At 40.7% G+C, this 15,010-nt stretch overlaps 1 protein-coding gene across 3 annotated transcripts in view; it reads left to right on the forward strand.

Moving 5' to 3' along the window:
• The window catches only part of SCN10A (sodium voltage-gated channel alpha subunit 10), a 93,371-nt gene extending 83,404 nt beyond the window's left edge, over positions 1-9,967 (forward strand). For all 3 annotated transcript variants that reach the window (XM_025870888.2, XM_025870897.2, XM_025870906.2), the window contains 2 exons: positions 1,344-1,614; positions 8,754-9,967. In XM_025870888.2, the coding sequence (XP_025726673.2) occupies positions 1,344-1,614; positions 8,754-9,967 (1,485 nt within the window). The remainder of the gene's footprint in view (positions 1-1,343; positions 1,615-8,753) is intronic.
• The last annotated feature ends 5,043 nt before the right edge of the window (positions 9,968-15,010 follow it).

Raw genomic sequence — 15,010 nt, forward strand, 5'->3', positions numbered from 1 at the left:
AAAAATTATTCTTAAAAATTAGTGAAAATCACACACATACCAATTCACAGGTTGGAGAGAGTCCTAAGAGAGAAAGAATGAGATGAAGAGCAAATGGTGCCTAGGACTGAGCCTTGAGGTTCTCTAACATCTAAGGGTTGCATAAAGAAGACTCAAAACAGAATAGCCAGAAAGACAAGAAAAGAACCAGGGAAGTAAGGCACGATGGAGACTAAGAAAGGAGAGTTTCAAGGTGGCAGGTGTGGCAAGCAATGCCAAAAATGTGTCCTCGAACTTACATTCTGGAGGTCATTGGTGATCTTAACGAGAACCATCTCAGTGACAGGATGGGGACAAAAGCCATTTGGAGGTGAATTGAGGAGTAAGTGGGAACAATGACTGCACAAAATGCCTTCAAGAATTTGGCTGTGAAAGTTTGGGGAGAAGTAGGGTGGTAGCTGGAGGGAGAAGTAAGGTTCAGGAAGATTTTTTTCCTTTAAGCTAGGAACAGGTAGGTCATTAGAGATTTAGCTAAGGAACCAAGAGGTAGTAGCCAAGAGTGGGCAAGTCTGGCCAAAAGCCTCACTCCTCAGTAATGAAGCCGAAGGACCAGGAGGTTGGTAAGTGGCAGCAATGAAGAGGAGGTGATGGTGAACTACTTAGATGACACAAGCTTTGAAGGAGGAAGGGTTTTGCAAGATGCAGGAGGAGCAAAGGTCTGGAAGTTACAGTGGGAAACAAGAAGGACTCCAAGCTTACCCTCTTGCCCTGGAGTACCTGGGGTGGGGGAGAATGAGCAGCCACTGAGTTTGCGGTTCTTGAACTCATGCTGTGCAGGCACTATGGGAACACAATGTTAAATAAGACATGGCCCCATCTTCAAAGAGCTCACTATTTAGTAGAGAAGAAGAGAAGCACACATGAAATGCTAGAACTCAAGACTGACTACAAAGGCTGTGGGAAGAGAGAGGAAATAGGCAATATGTTGTGATGTGATTAGGTGATTAGGGAGATCTCCCTGGAAGGAGTGGGGCTTAAGAAAAATGGATCACTCAGGACTATTGGGATTTAGATAGCCAAGAGATGGGATGGGAAGAGCTTGCAAATGGTGCACCAGTGAGGAAAAAGTGCCCGGTGACTTCAAAGGGGTGGGAAAGGCAACGAGGACTTGAGGCACTGAAGTAGAATCAACTAAGAATAAGATTTTGGAAGGAGTAAGGACAGGACTTGGCTTCTGTTTGGATGGGGTGTGAGGAAGATAAGAGACAGATTTTAGAAAGCCATCTATGGAGAATGCAGCCTCTCCAGATCCCTCTTGTATGTTGGCCAGAATGGCCCTGATGGACCAACTCTTGTTTTTTCAGAACAAGTACCAGGGCTTTGTCTTTGACATTGTGACCAGACAAGCTTTCGACATTGTCATCATGGTCCTCATCTGCCTCAACATGATCACCATGATGGTGGAGACTGATGAGCAGAGTGAAGAAAAGACAAAAATCCTTAACAAAATCAATCAGTTCTTTGTGGCTGTCTTCACGGGAGAGTGTGTCATGAAGATGTTTGCCTTGCGGCATTACTACTTCACCAACGGCTGGAATGTGTTTGACTTCATTGTCGTGGTCCTCTCCATTGGGAGTAAGTGGGCTTACATGCGGTGGGGAAGTCCAGACTCTGTCTGGGGTTGTTTGGGTTGCTTTTTTTTTCAAAACCAAGAGGGCAACAAACAAACTTTTTCAATACACATTATATGTTAGAGGATCCCAGTATTTGCTGCTTTCCAAGAATGGCAGATTTAAAATGCCCTGTCCTCTCTGTGAAGTGGAGAGTTTCCACTGGCCTTCTCCATGCTGTCTCAAAGTGTTTTTAGGCACCTACTGTATGCATAGCCCATTGCCTGAACTTTGGGGCTGATGGGGACAATCACTCCTCCAGAGAATATAAGATGATAGAACTTCCAGTGGGCCTTATCTTGATGTGAGGTGAGTCATTAAATACTTTCTGGAAAAGGAGGTGGCCAGAAGAGTGAGCAAACACTAAGAATGTTCAAAGGAGATTCTTAAGTCAAGGATCTGCAATTAAATCTTTATATAACTGTCCACTTAGGGAATGTGAGTGATAGACAAGTCAAAGATCAATGCCAAGAGATCAATGCTCTTAGGGCCTAGTCTGGGTGTTTGAATGATAGGCCCAGTATCTGGGGTCCAATGAATGTTCAGAGAAAACTCATAAAGTCAGAAGCTAAAGTGGGGAATGGAGCCACCACAGTTGAGTGCTTGCTGGTACTTCTGAGGACTGGGCTGGGCTCCTTGGATCTTCACAACAGCTCTCTGAAGGAGTGTTATTATCCTCATTTTATACATTTAAAATTGAGCCTTACAGATTAAGAAAGTTATGCAAGGTCATATAGTTTGTAAAGGGTAGAGCTGAATTTAGACCAGACTAATGTCCTTCTTTTTTAATAATTTTTATTGTTATGTTAATCACCATACATTACATCATTAGTTTTTGATGTAGTGTTCCATGATTCATTGTTTGTGCATAACACCCAGTGCTCCACGCAGAATGTGCCCTCTTTAATACCCATCACCAGGCTAACCCATCCCCCCACTCCCCCTAGAACCCTCAGTTTGTTTTTCAGAGTCCATCGTCTCTAATGGTTCGTCTCCCCCTCCTACTTACTCCCCTTCATTCTTCCCCTATCTTCTTTTTTTTCTTAACATATGTTGCATTATTTGTTTCAGAAGTACAGATCTATGATTCATCAGTCTTGTACAATTCACAGTGCTCACCATAGCACATACCCTCCCCAATGTCTATCACCCAGCCACCCAATCCCTCCCACCCCCCACCACTCCAGCAACCCTCAGTTTGTTTCCTGAGATTAAGAATTCCTCATATCAGTGAGGTCATATGATACATGTCTTTCTCTGATTGACTTATTTCACTCAGCATAACACCGTCCAGTTCTATCCACATCGCTGCAAATGGCAAGATCTCATTCCTTTTGATGGCTGCATAATATTCCATTGTGTATATATACCACTTCTTCTTTATCCATTCATCTGTCGATGGACATCTTGGCTCTTTTCATAGTTTGGCTATTGTGGACATTGCTGCTATAAACAATGGGGTGCACGTACCCCTTCGGATCCCTACATTTGTATCTTTGTGGTAAATACCCAGTAGTGCAATTGCTGGATCGTATGGTAGCTCTATTTTCAACTGTTTGAGGAACCTCCATACTGTTTTCCAGAGGGGTTGCACCAGCTTGCATTCCCACCAACAGTGTAGGAGGGTTCCCCTTTCTCCACATCCCCACCAACATCTGTCGTTCCCTGACTTGTTAATTTTAGCCATTCTGACTAGTGTGAGGTGGTATCTCATTGAGGTTTTGGTTTGGATTTCCCTGATGCCAAGCGATGTGGAGCACTTTTTCATGTGTCTGTTGGCCATTTGGATGTCTTCTTTGGAAAAATGTCTGTTCATGTCTTCTGCCCATTTCTTGACTGGATTATTTGTTCTTTGGGTGTTGAGTTTGATAAGTTCTTTATAGATTTTGGATACTAGCCCTTTATCTGATAGGTCATTTGCAAATATTTTCTCCCATTCTGTCGGTTGTCTTTTGGTTTTGTGGACTGTTTCTTTTGCTGTGCAAAAGCTTTTTATCTTGATGAAATCCCAATAGTTCATTTTTGCCCTTGCTTCCCTTGCCTTTGGTGATGTTTCTAGGAAGAAGTTGCTGCGCCTGAGGTCGAAGAGGTTGCTGCCTGTGTTCTCCTTTAGGATTTTGATGGACTCCTGTCTCACATTTAGGTCTTTCAACCATTTGGAGTCTATTTTTGTGTGTGGTGTAAGGAAATGGTCCAGTTTCATTCTTCTGCATGTGGCTGTCCAATTTTCCCAACACCATTTGTTGAAGAGACTGTCTTTTTGCCATTGGATTCTTTCCTGCTTTGTCAAAGATGAGTTGACCATAGAGTTGAGGGTCCATTTCTGGGCTCTCTATTCTGTTCCATTGATCTATGTCTCTGTTTTTGTGCCAGTACCATACTGTCTTGATGATGACAGCTTTGTAATAGAGCTGGAAGTCCGGAATTGTGATGCCGCCAGCTTTGCTTTTCTTTTTCAATATTCCTCTGGCTATTCGGGGTCTCTTCTGGTTCCATACAAATTTTAGGATTATTTGTTCCATTTCTTTGAAAAAAGTGGATGGTATTTTGATGGAGATTGCATTGAATGTGTAGATTGCTCTAGGTAGCACTGACATCTTCACAATGTTTGTTCTTCCAATCCATGAGCATGGAACGTTTTTCCATTTCTTTGTGTCTTCTTCAATTTCTTTCATGAGTATTTTATAGTTTTCTGAGTACAGATCCTTTTAAATTTATTCCTAGGTATCTTATGGTTTTGGGTGCAGTTGTAAATGGATCGACTCCTTGATTTGTCTCTCTTCTGTCTTGTTGTTGGTGTATAGGAATGCCACTGATTTCTGTGCATTGATTTTATATCCTGCCACTTTACTGAATTCCTGTATGAGTTCTAGCAATTTTGGGGTGGAGTCTTTTGGGTTTTCCACATACAGTATCATATCATCTGCAGAGAGTGAGAGTTTGACTTCCTCTTTGCCGATTTGGATGCCTTTGATTTCTTTTTGTTGTCTGATTGCTGTGGCTAGGACTTCTAATACTATGTTGAATAGCAGTGGTGAGAGTGGACATCCCTGCCGTGTTCCTGACCTTAGGGGAAAAGCTCTCAGCTTTTCCCCATTGAGAATGATATTCGCTGTAGGTTTTTCATAGATGGCTTTTATGATATTGAGGTATGTACCCTCTATCCCTATACTCTGAAGAGTTTCGATCAAGAAAGGATGCTGTACTTTGTCAAATGCTTTTTCTGCATCTATTGAGAGGATCATATGATTCTTGTTCTTTCTTTTTTTAATGTATTGTATCACATTGATTGATTTGTGGATGTTGAACCAGCCTTGCAGCCCAGGGATAAATCCCACTTGGTTGTGGTGAATAATCCTTTTAATGTACTGTTGGATCCTATTGGCTAGTATTTTGGTGAGAATTTTTGCATCCATGTTCATCAAGGATATTGGTCTGTAATTCTTCTTTTTGATGGGGTCTTTGTCTGGTTTGGGGATCAAAGTAATGCTGGCCTCATAAAATGAGTTTGGAAGTTTTCCTTCCACTTCTATTTTTTGGAACAGTTTCAGAAGAATAGGTATTAATTCTTCTTTAAATGTCTGATAGAATTCCCTGGGAAGCCATCTGGCCTGGGCTTTTGTTTCTTGGGAGATTTTTGATGACTGCTTCAATTTCCTTAGTGGTTTTAGGTCTGTTCAGGTTTTCTAGTTCTTTCTGGTTCAATTTTCGTAGTTGATACATCTCTAGGAATGCACCCATTTCTTCCAGGTTATCTAATTTGTTGGCATAGAGTTGCTCATAATATGTTCTTATAATTGTTTGTATTTCTTTGGTGTTGGTTGTGATCTCTCCTCTTTCATTCATGATTTTGTTGATTTGGGTCATTTCTCTTTTCTTTTTGATAAGTTTGGCCAGGAGTTTATCAATCTTGTGAATTCTTTCAAAGAACCAGCTCCTAGTTTCGTTGATCTGTTCTACTGTTCTTTTGGTTTCTATTTCATTGATTTCTGCTCTGATCTTTATTATTTCTCTTCTCCTGCTGGGCTTAGGCTTTATTTGCTGTTCTTTCTCCAGCTCCTTTAGATGTAGGGTTAGGCTGTGTATTTGAGACCTTTCTTCTTTCTTGAGAAAGGCTTGTATTGCTATATACTTTCCTCTCAGGACTGCCTTTGCTGTATCCCAAAGATTTTGAACAGTTGTGTTTTCATTTTCATGGGTTTCCATGAATTTTTTAAATTCTTCTTTAATTTCCTGGTTGACCCCTTCATTCTTTAGTAGGATGCTCTTTAGCCTCCATGTATTTGAGTTCTTTCCGACTTTCCTCTTGTGATTGAGTTCTAGTTTCAAAGCATTGTGGTCTGAAAATATGCAGGGAAAAATCCCAATCTTTTTTTGTACTGGTTGAGACCTAATTTGTGACCTAGGATGTGATCAATTCTGGAGAATGTTCCATGGTCACTAGAGAAGAATGTGTATTCTGTTGCTTTGGGATGGAATGTTCTGAATATGTCTGTAAAGTCCATTTGGTCCAGTGTTTCATTTAAAGTCTTTATTTCCTTGTTGATCTTTTGCTTAGATGATCTGTCCATTTCAGTTAGGGGGGTGTTAAAGTCCCCCACTATTATTGTATTGTTGTCAATGTGTTTCTTTGCTTTTGTTATTAATTGCCTTATATAATTGGCTGCTCCCACGTTAGCGGCGTAGATATTTACAATTGTTAGATCTTCTTGTTGGATAGACCCTTTAAGTAGGATATAGTGTCCTTCTTCATCTCTTATTACAGTCTTTGTTTTAAAATCTAATTTGTCTGATATAAGGATTGCCACCCCAGCTTTCTTTTGGTGTCCATTAGCATGGTAAATGGTTTTCCACCCCCTCACTTTCAATCTGGGGGTGTCTTTGGGTCTAAAATGAGTCTCTTGCAGACAGCATATTGATGGGTCTTGTTTTTTAATCCAATCTGATAGCCTGTGTCTTTTGATTGGGGCATTGAACCCATTTACATTCAGGGTAACTATTGAAAGGTATGAATTTAGTGCCATTGTACAGGCTAATGTCCTTCTAAGGAACTAGCTGCCTTCTACCAACAACCAAGAGAATGTCCTTAGCCTTCTTGTGGTTTAGGCAAAGTTTGGCCCTACAAAGGCCAAATCCCAGTGCACCAGCTTTACTTTGCATTATAAATATATCCTGACCTGTTATATCATGACCTGCTTACTTTTCATGTCAGAGCATAGCCGTAGATTTAATTTTCCATTGATTTACCATCAAGAGCTAACAGCATCTAAATAAAACTTGGCAGCTCTTAGTCAATCTCCCCACCCTGGTGCTGAAACACAGCCTTGGGTTGTGTTTATTTGTTTGGGAGGTTTATGTTTATTTTTGTTGTCTGTTTTGTTTTCCTGTTGCTGGCTGTTTTTGGTTGGAGATTTGTTTTGTTTGTTTGCTTTCCAAAGTGAGAAACTCTAAAGGTCATTTTGACTTTATAGTAGAGAAAAGAGCTTGCTTATGTGACTTCCCATATCAACACTATAGAAATAAAATATACTCAAAGTACTCCATTCTATGCTGGGGACACCTTAACTACCAGTTCCTATGACTTACACAGCAACACCATCCACTGGTTAGAAATCAGTCATAGAGACAGCTGGAAAACAAGTGAAAGAACCCACCTCTTCATCCTTCTGCCCTTCCTCTCTCCCTTTCTTCTTTCCCACTAGCAAGACATGGATTGAGTATCTAACTGTTGCAAGTATGAAGACTCACACTCCCTTGAAGTATTATGTAGACTGGTTGGCTGGCAGGATCTTAGTAGATTATACAGACACATACCCCTTGCTGTGGAAAAATATCCCTGTTAAACTAGCTTTAAGAAAGGGGCTTTCTTAAAGATTTTATAATACAATATTATAATTATTTCCCAAATCTCTTCCCATTTCCTTCTTCCTTCCAACACAATACTGTGACCACCCATATTCATATGACAAAAGGCAAGAAGGGGAAGAGGGTCAAGGGAAACCTGGCAAGGAGAGAGAGCTTGCCACCACACTCCTCACCATTTGTCCTAAGAGGTTTTGAATCCTGTCTGACCTAAAGGCTTCACCTAATCTTTTGTGGTCCCAATAGGCCCCAAGATCAAGCTTCACAAATCTTCAAGTTAGATATCACATAGGGAGACATATACATTCTTCATCTTTCCAACTTTGTTCATAGTTGGGGGTGGGAGGGCCATAACTGACCCTAAACAAGCCCATCTCCAGGCCCTAACATAGAGTTCAAACCCAGCTGGAGATGAATGAAACAAATAAAAGCCATTTTGCAGACAGCTGGCCATTCAAAGCCAGTCTACTTTAGCTGTCAGCAAGTTGCCTGACTCTTCAGACTCCCTTATAATTAACACCAGGCTCTGTACAATTATCCACAGGACCATGTGCCAGGAACTGAGTCAATCTTCACAGTAGGAGAGGGGGAGAGGAATCACAGGGGATCCTGGCCTTCACAGAGCACAGGACCAGAAAAAGGCATGTCCCAAGGCTGAATTCTCAGGGAAGAGTAGGGCCTGTGTCATAGACAAAAAACAGACAAGGGCCGTGTACATGTGGAATATGGGGCAGTCACTTCCAGTTAAACTAGGCTGCAGAAGATAGGGTTTTGACCATGGAAGTTGACTAAGAAGACATTCTGGGTGGAGGGAAAGAAAGATAAGAACATGGTGGGAAGTGTGGGACTTACTTGAGAGAGAAAAGATTTATGCAATGAGCACATACTGAGCTCCTACTTTTTTTTTAAGATTTTATTTATTTATTTGACAGAGAGAGAGAGAAAGCACAAGTAGGCAGAGTGGCAGGCAGAGGGAGAGGGAGAAGCAGGCTCCTCGCTGAGCAGAGAGCCAGATGTGGGGCTCAATCCCAGGCATCTTAACCCAGACACTTAATTGACTGAGCCACCCAGGCACCCTGAGCCCCAACTTTATGCCAGCCACTGTGCAAGGCTCAGAGTGCCCAGAGTCCTTGAATACAAATGCTTACACGGAGAGCAGAGATGGGAGAGTGTGACTGCAGCCAGCTTTGTCAGGGCTCATGCTTGCAAGTACTAATTAGATCATTTCCCCCTCTTCTAAAGGCCTGATATTTTCTGTGATTCTTACGTCACTTGAAAATTACTTCTCCCCAACACTCTTCCGAGTCATCCGCCTGGCCCGAATTGGTCGCATCCTCAGGCTGATACGAGCAGCCAAGGGAATCCGCACACTGCTCTTTGCCCTCATGATGTCCCTGCCTGCCCTCTTCAACATAGGGCTGCTGCTCTTCCTTGTCATGTTCATCTACTCCATCTTCGGCATGGCAAGCTTCCCCCATGTAAGTTGGGAGGCTGGCATCGACGACATGTTCAACTTCCAGACCTTCGCCAACAGCATGCTGTGCCTCTTCCAGATCACCACATCAGCTGGCTGGGATGGCCTCCTCAGTCCTATCCTCAACACAGGACCCCCTTACTGTGACCCCAATCTGCCCAACAGCAATGGCTCCCGGGGGAACTGTGGGAACCCAGCTGTGGGCATCCTCTTCTTCACAACATACATTATCATCTCCTTCCTCATCGTGGTCAACATGTACATTGCAGTGATTCTGGAGAACTTCAATGTAGCCACGCAGGAGAGCAGTGAACCTTTGAGTGAGGATGACTTTGACATGTTCTATGAGACCTGGGAGAAGTTTGACCCAGAAGCCACTCAGTTTATTACCTTTTCTGCCCTCTCAGACTTTGCAGACACCCTTTCAGGCCCCCTGCGAATCCCAAAACCCAATCGGAATATATTAATCCAGATGGACCTTCCCTTGGTCCCTGGAGATAAGATTCACTGTTTGGACATTCTTTTTGCCTTCACTAAGAATGTTCTGGGAGAATCTGGGGAGTTGGATTCTCTGAAGGCAAATATTGAAGAGAAGTTTATGGCAACTAATGTTTCAAAAACATCCTATGAACCAATAGCAACCACCCTCCGGTGGAAGCAGGAAGACATTTCAGCTACTGTCATTCAAAAGGCCTATCGGAGCTATGTGTTACACCGTTCCGTGACAATCTCCAACCCCCCAGGTGTGCTCAGGGCTGAGGAGGAGGCTGTGTCACCCCCAGGTGAAGCCTTTGCTATATTCATGGCAAATGAAAATTGCACACTCCCAGACAAATCTGAAACTGCATCTACCACATCTTTCCCACCATCCTATGACAGTGTCACTAGAGGCCTTAGTGATCAAGTCAACATGAGCACATCTAGCTTAATGCAGAATGAAGATGAAGCTACCAATAAGAAAGCAATTGCCCCTGGGCCATAGTGAGGACACTCCAGCACGGACCTACCCAGTTCTGATGTGACCTTCTGCTCTTTGATAACTCTTTCCCATTGCAGGTGGCACCCAGTTACCACCTCATCAATGCATGCCACTGGTCACAGTGTCAGAACTGGGCAGAGAATGCATTTGGTGCCCACCTTCGGAGAAGCCCTCAAAACCAACGGGAGTCAGGAGCCAAGAGCATCTCCACTGTGGCAACCCTTTTGATCTCTCTTACTTTCCAGAAAATGTCCCTGGTCCTTTTATTTTAATTGTGACCAGAGCTTACATTTACTGTGATAAACTTCTCAGGACCAGAACTTCCAAAAATATATGGCAAGGATGTTGCTGAAAGTCCATGTTAGTCCTCTGTGAAACACCACACTGAGATTGACAATGTTATTTAGGATTTTTGCATGACTGCATGTTGAGAGCTGCCAGACAATTGCTCCTGCCCAAGGTAACACCTGTGGTCTATGTCATGAAAGGCCTTTGAGATATCCATTAAAATTAATATTTTTAAAGGTATATCAAGACCAATGTTACATCTTAAAGCATCATTTTTAAAAATTATGTGATACTGACATGTGTCATAAATCATTTCTTCATTTTCAGAGTTCCTGATATTATTTTGCAGTTTGAGCTTGAATCTGGGTGGAGCAGGAAGGAACACTGTCCTGAAAGTTTGTTCTAATCCTAAGTATTACACCAATTGCCATGCTGCTTGCACCACACTCTTTCCCCTCTGACCCTCAGTTTCCCCAGTTGTAAAAGTGGTGGGAAGTGGGAAACAAAATGGACATTCTCTATAGCCCTTGCATTTCTTGTTGTAGAACTCATTGGTGGTCTGCCCTAATTTAGAAAAGGAAAACACTCTCTCCTGAAGTTACAATGGCCAGACTTTTCTGCTGTGTAGCTAAAGAGGTAGCTTTTGGATACATTCCAGAACCTGTTTCACATCTCATGGTCAGACTTTAAGAAGGAAAGTTTTCACATTGCCCTTGGGCCAAGATTCCATAATTAGTATAATCAAAAGAAAAGGAACATTTTGAAAAAGATGATCTGGAAGATAAAAGGTATGGTCAATATTTTCTTAAATACATCCTACAATTAAGTACCTTTTATATGACAGGCACACTCTAAGTACAAGAGATAATGGAAACTAAGCCCCAAATGATTAATTGGATTTATACAGTGAATGGAGAAAGGGTTGTCAGAAAAGAATATTCAGGCCAAAAAATGTGGTGGGTTTTAAGATGAAGGAGAGCAAGGAGTTTGTGTGACAACATAGGACATAAGGATCATAGTGACAGCCATGATCTTCTATTAGCCCTTGGTACATTTCCTGCCACAATGACAAGGATCAGGTCAATCTGTTGACATATATTTGATCACTTCATAAGATTCCCCATTTATATGATTACAAAGCCTAAAGACTAGTCCACCATACATGCCTCATGGGTACAGATTTTCTGAGGTCTTGATCTCCTTTCTCTGTTACTGTTGGCCTATTAGAGGCTGAAAGGCTGTCAAGATGTTTGTTGGGGTTTGTCAGCACCCACAGATGTAGGTTAATAAGACAATGATGGAATAGCTGAGGGTTGGGCTGTCCCAGCACAAATCAGATGTTTGGTTTGTATCTTAAGGATGAATTCAACAAAATGGCTCTTCCTCACTGGTTCCACTGAACAAGGGAGCACAGATATTAATGGTGTCACTTCAACATCTAAATCCCATGCAGTCAATGAAAATGCCATCTAAGACAGCTGGATAGACAGAGAGCTTGGGGACTGGCTTATTTTTATGTTATGTGGAAGAATTAAATGTACCCAATCATCAGACTAGTTTTATTAAGTAAATGATATTATTCTCAGAGATATTCTTGATACATTTTTTGCCCCAGGCTGTAAGTTGAATTGTGCACCCCCCCCACCAAAGAAAAGATACGTTGAAGTTCTAACCCATGGTACCTGCATATGTGACCTTATTTGGAAATAGGGTGCAGGCCAATCAAATTAAAACACAGTCATACTGGCTTTAAGTGGGCCCTAATCCAATGATAAAAACATGAAGGAAATTTGGACATAAACACACAGGGAGAAGAATGTCATGTGAAAACACACACAGAGTGAGAGGCAGCTTTGTGAAGACAGAGGCAGAAATTGGAATGATGTGGTTGCAAGCCAAGGAATGCCAAGTATTGCTGGCAAGTACCAAAAACTAGAAAAGGGCAAAGAAGGATTCTTCTCTGGAACCTTCAGAGACAGCATAGCCCTATTAATTCTTGATTTTGGACTCTGGCCTCCAGAACTAGGATAGAATACATTCCTGTTATTTTAGGCCACCTAGTTTGTAGTACTTTGTTACAGCACCTAGCAAACTAACACACCCCACGTTTACTTCCATACAGATGCATTTCCCAAATTATCATGGGAACCACTGAAAAAGTGATGCAATATACACAGCTTGCATTGCCCAGAGTTTTCAGAAATTTATTCAGTGCAAATGCCCTTGAAAATTTCACTAGTCTAGTTTCAAAGTTCACCTGGTGGTCCAATTACAAGATAGGAGCAAATCTGAGAGGTCCAGGGCAGATGGAGAGTCAGAGCTAGCTTCTCAGCCTCACCCATAAGAAATGGCACTGGAATCTCTCTGACTGAGATTATGTGAGTATATCTAAGTGCTGAAGGGAAACAAGAGACAGAACAGTGTTTTGACTATATAAATATCTGGAAACTGCAGGATCCTTAAAACGTCTCCACCATAAACACTACCCTGATGTTTTTTTAAAGGTTTTATTTGTTTGACAGAAAGAGAGAGCACAAGCAGGGGGAATGGCAGGCAGAGGGAGAAGCAGAGGGAGAAGCAGGCTCCCTGCTGAGCAAGGAGCCCAATGCAGGGCTTGATCCCAGTACCCTGGGATCATGACCTGAGCAGAAGGCAGTTGCTTAACAGACTGAACCACCCAGGCATCCCCTACCCTGACATTTTAATCCATTAAACTGTGTAACACACAGACATAGATGGCCAAGAACATTCAGGAACATTCAGCCAACACAGATGGGAAGATGTAAGCAGAGCCTTGGTTTGCTAGAGTGTTTGCCTTAGGTGAGGTCACTTTCCTAAGTACTGGGGATGTAAAATTAGTAAGACACATCCTCAGCCTGGAGCTGAACATAGGCTGAGGTTTAATTAAAATTTTTTTTAAAAAAAATCCCAAGATTTCCAACAGTTACAAGCTAGGTTATTTGAATTATCCCTCCTACTAAAAACAATGAAAATGCTAGATAAATACTAGACAACAATAATATGTAAGTTGGGAAGATGTGAGTCGAGTAAGTGTTCTAAAGCTTTACTTTTATTCAAAAGGAAAATAAAAGTTTGTATTGTTATTAGACTTTGATAAGTTAAGAATTCATGAATTAATTACTACGATTGCCACTAGCAGGACAGAAACAGAGTATATTCCAAACTAGGATGGGAGAAATATGCTAATAAATAATTAGACAATCAAAAAAAGTAAGATAAGAAAGAAGATAAAAGAGAAATATAGAACAAGAAGAATGAGTTCAAAAGACAGAGAAATGTAGTATATTTGAACACAAGTATATCAACAATTGTATTAAATGTAAATGGACTAAGCGCTTCAAAAAGTCAGCAAAGATTGTAAGACAGAATTTTAAAATTCCAATAAATAATATTTATAGAAAGACACAACTAAAATCTAAGATTATCAAAAAAGATAAAAAGAGGGGAAAAGATATACCATGTAAATATTTAACAAGTAGCTGCAAAATACATGGTGGTTTTTTTTTTTTCAAGTACTTGGGGAACATTTAAAAAATAGTCATTATAACTAGACATAGAATAAGATTTTGAAAGTTTTCAAGAAATTAAAAGCATGTAATGTGTTTTCTGACCATAATTTGATTTAGCTGAGAATCACAAAAGCACATATGGACACTTAATATATGACAAAGATGGCATAACATAGCAGTGAGGAAAAGATGACCTTCCTACAAATGGTAATAGGACAATAGTGTTTTCATGAGAAATAAAACAAAATTGGACCCCTACCTAAAACTGTATTTAAAAAATCAAATTCAGGTGTATCCAAATGTGAAAAGCAAATCTATAAAGCTTTTAGAAGATAATAAAGGAAAATATCTACATGACCATGGAATAAAGAAAAGACTGAGAAATTTCACCACATTAAAATTTAGAACATCAGTTCATTAAAATAGATCATTAAAAGAGTGAAAAAGCAAACTTTATAGTGGAAAATATTTGAAATGTTTAGACCCAACAAAAGTCTAATATTCAGAGGAGACTTTTATTAATTTCTTCAAATCAATACAAAATAGACAACACAGTAGAAAAATGGCAAGAGACTTAAAAAGGCCCTTCACAAAAGAAGAAACCTGAATAAGCAAGAAACATGAGGGTGCACAACCTAATTAGTAATCAGAGAAATGCAAAGTAAAACCATAGTGAAATACCACTACTACGTATCTATCAGATCTGCAAAGCTTTTAGAGTCTAACAAATATCAACTGTTGGCAAAGATGTTGAGCAACAAGAACTGCACCACTGGAAAGTAATTAAATTGGCACAATCACTCTGAGAAACAGTTTACTAGAAGACTTGAAGATACATATACCCATGACTCAGGTTTCCCACTCTAAGGTATGAAACCTAGAGAAATCTATGCACATGTGCTCTAGGAGACATGTACAAGAAAATTTCTTATCAATATTGTTCATAATGGACCCAAATTAAACACAACTTAATGTCCACCAGCAGTAGAATAAATCAATATATTGTGGTGTATTTTTGTAAATGTAATTTTATGCAGTAATGAAAATGGGTGAAATATAGCTACAGATGAATCTTAGAAGCATAATATTGAGTGAAAGAAGCCAGACATAAAACTGCACATACGATGTGATGAAAAGAGGTTCAAAAACAGGCAAAAACAAATATATTGTTTAGGAATGCATAAAGAAAGCAGATTACCATATAAAAGTTAGGGTAGAAGTTCCCACT

The sequence above is a fragment of the Callorhinus ursinus genome, unplaced genomic scaffold, assembly GCF_003265705.2.
Source record: "Callorhinus ursinus isolate GAN/ISIS: 27379988/994484 unplaced genomic scaffold, GSC_fseal_2.0 scaffold1, whole genome shotgun sequence".
Classification (NCBI taxonomy): Eukaryota; Metazoa; Chordata; class Mammalia; order Carnivora; family Otariidae; genus Callorhinus; species Callorhinus ursinus.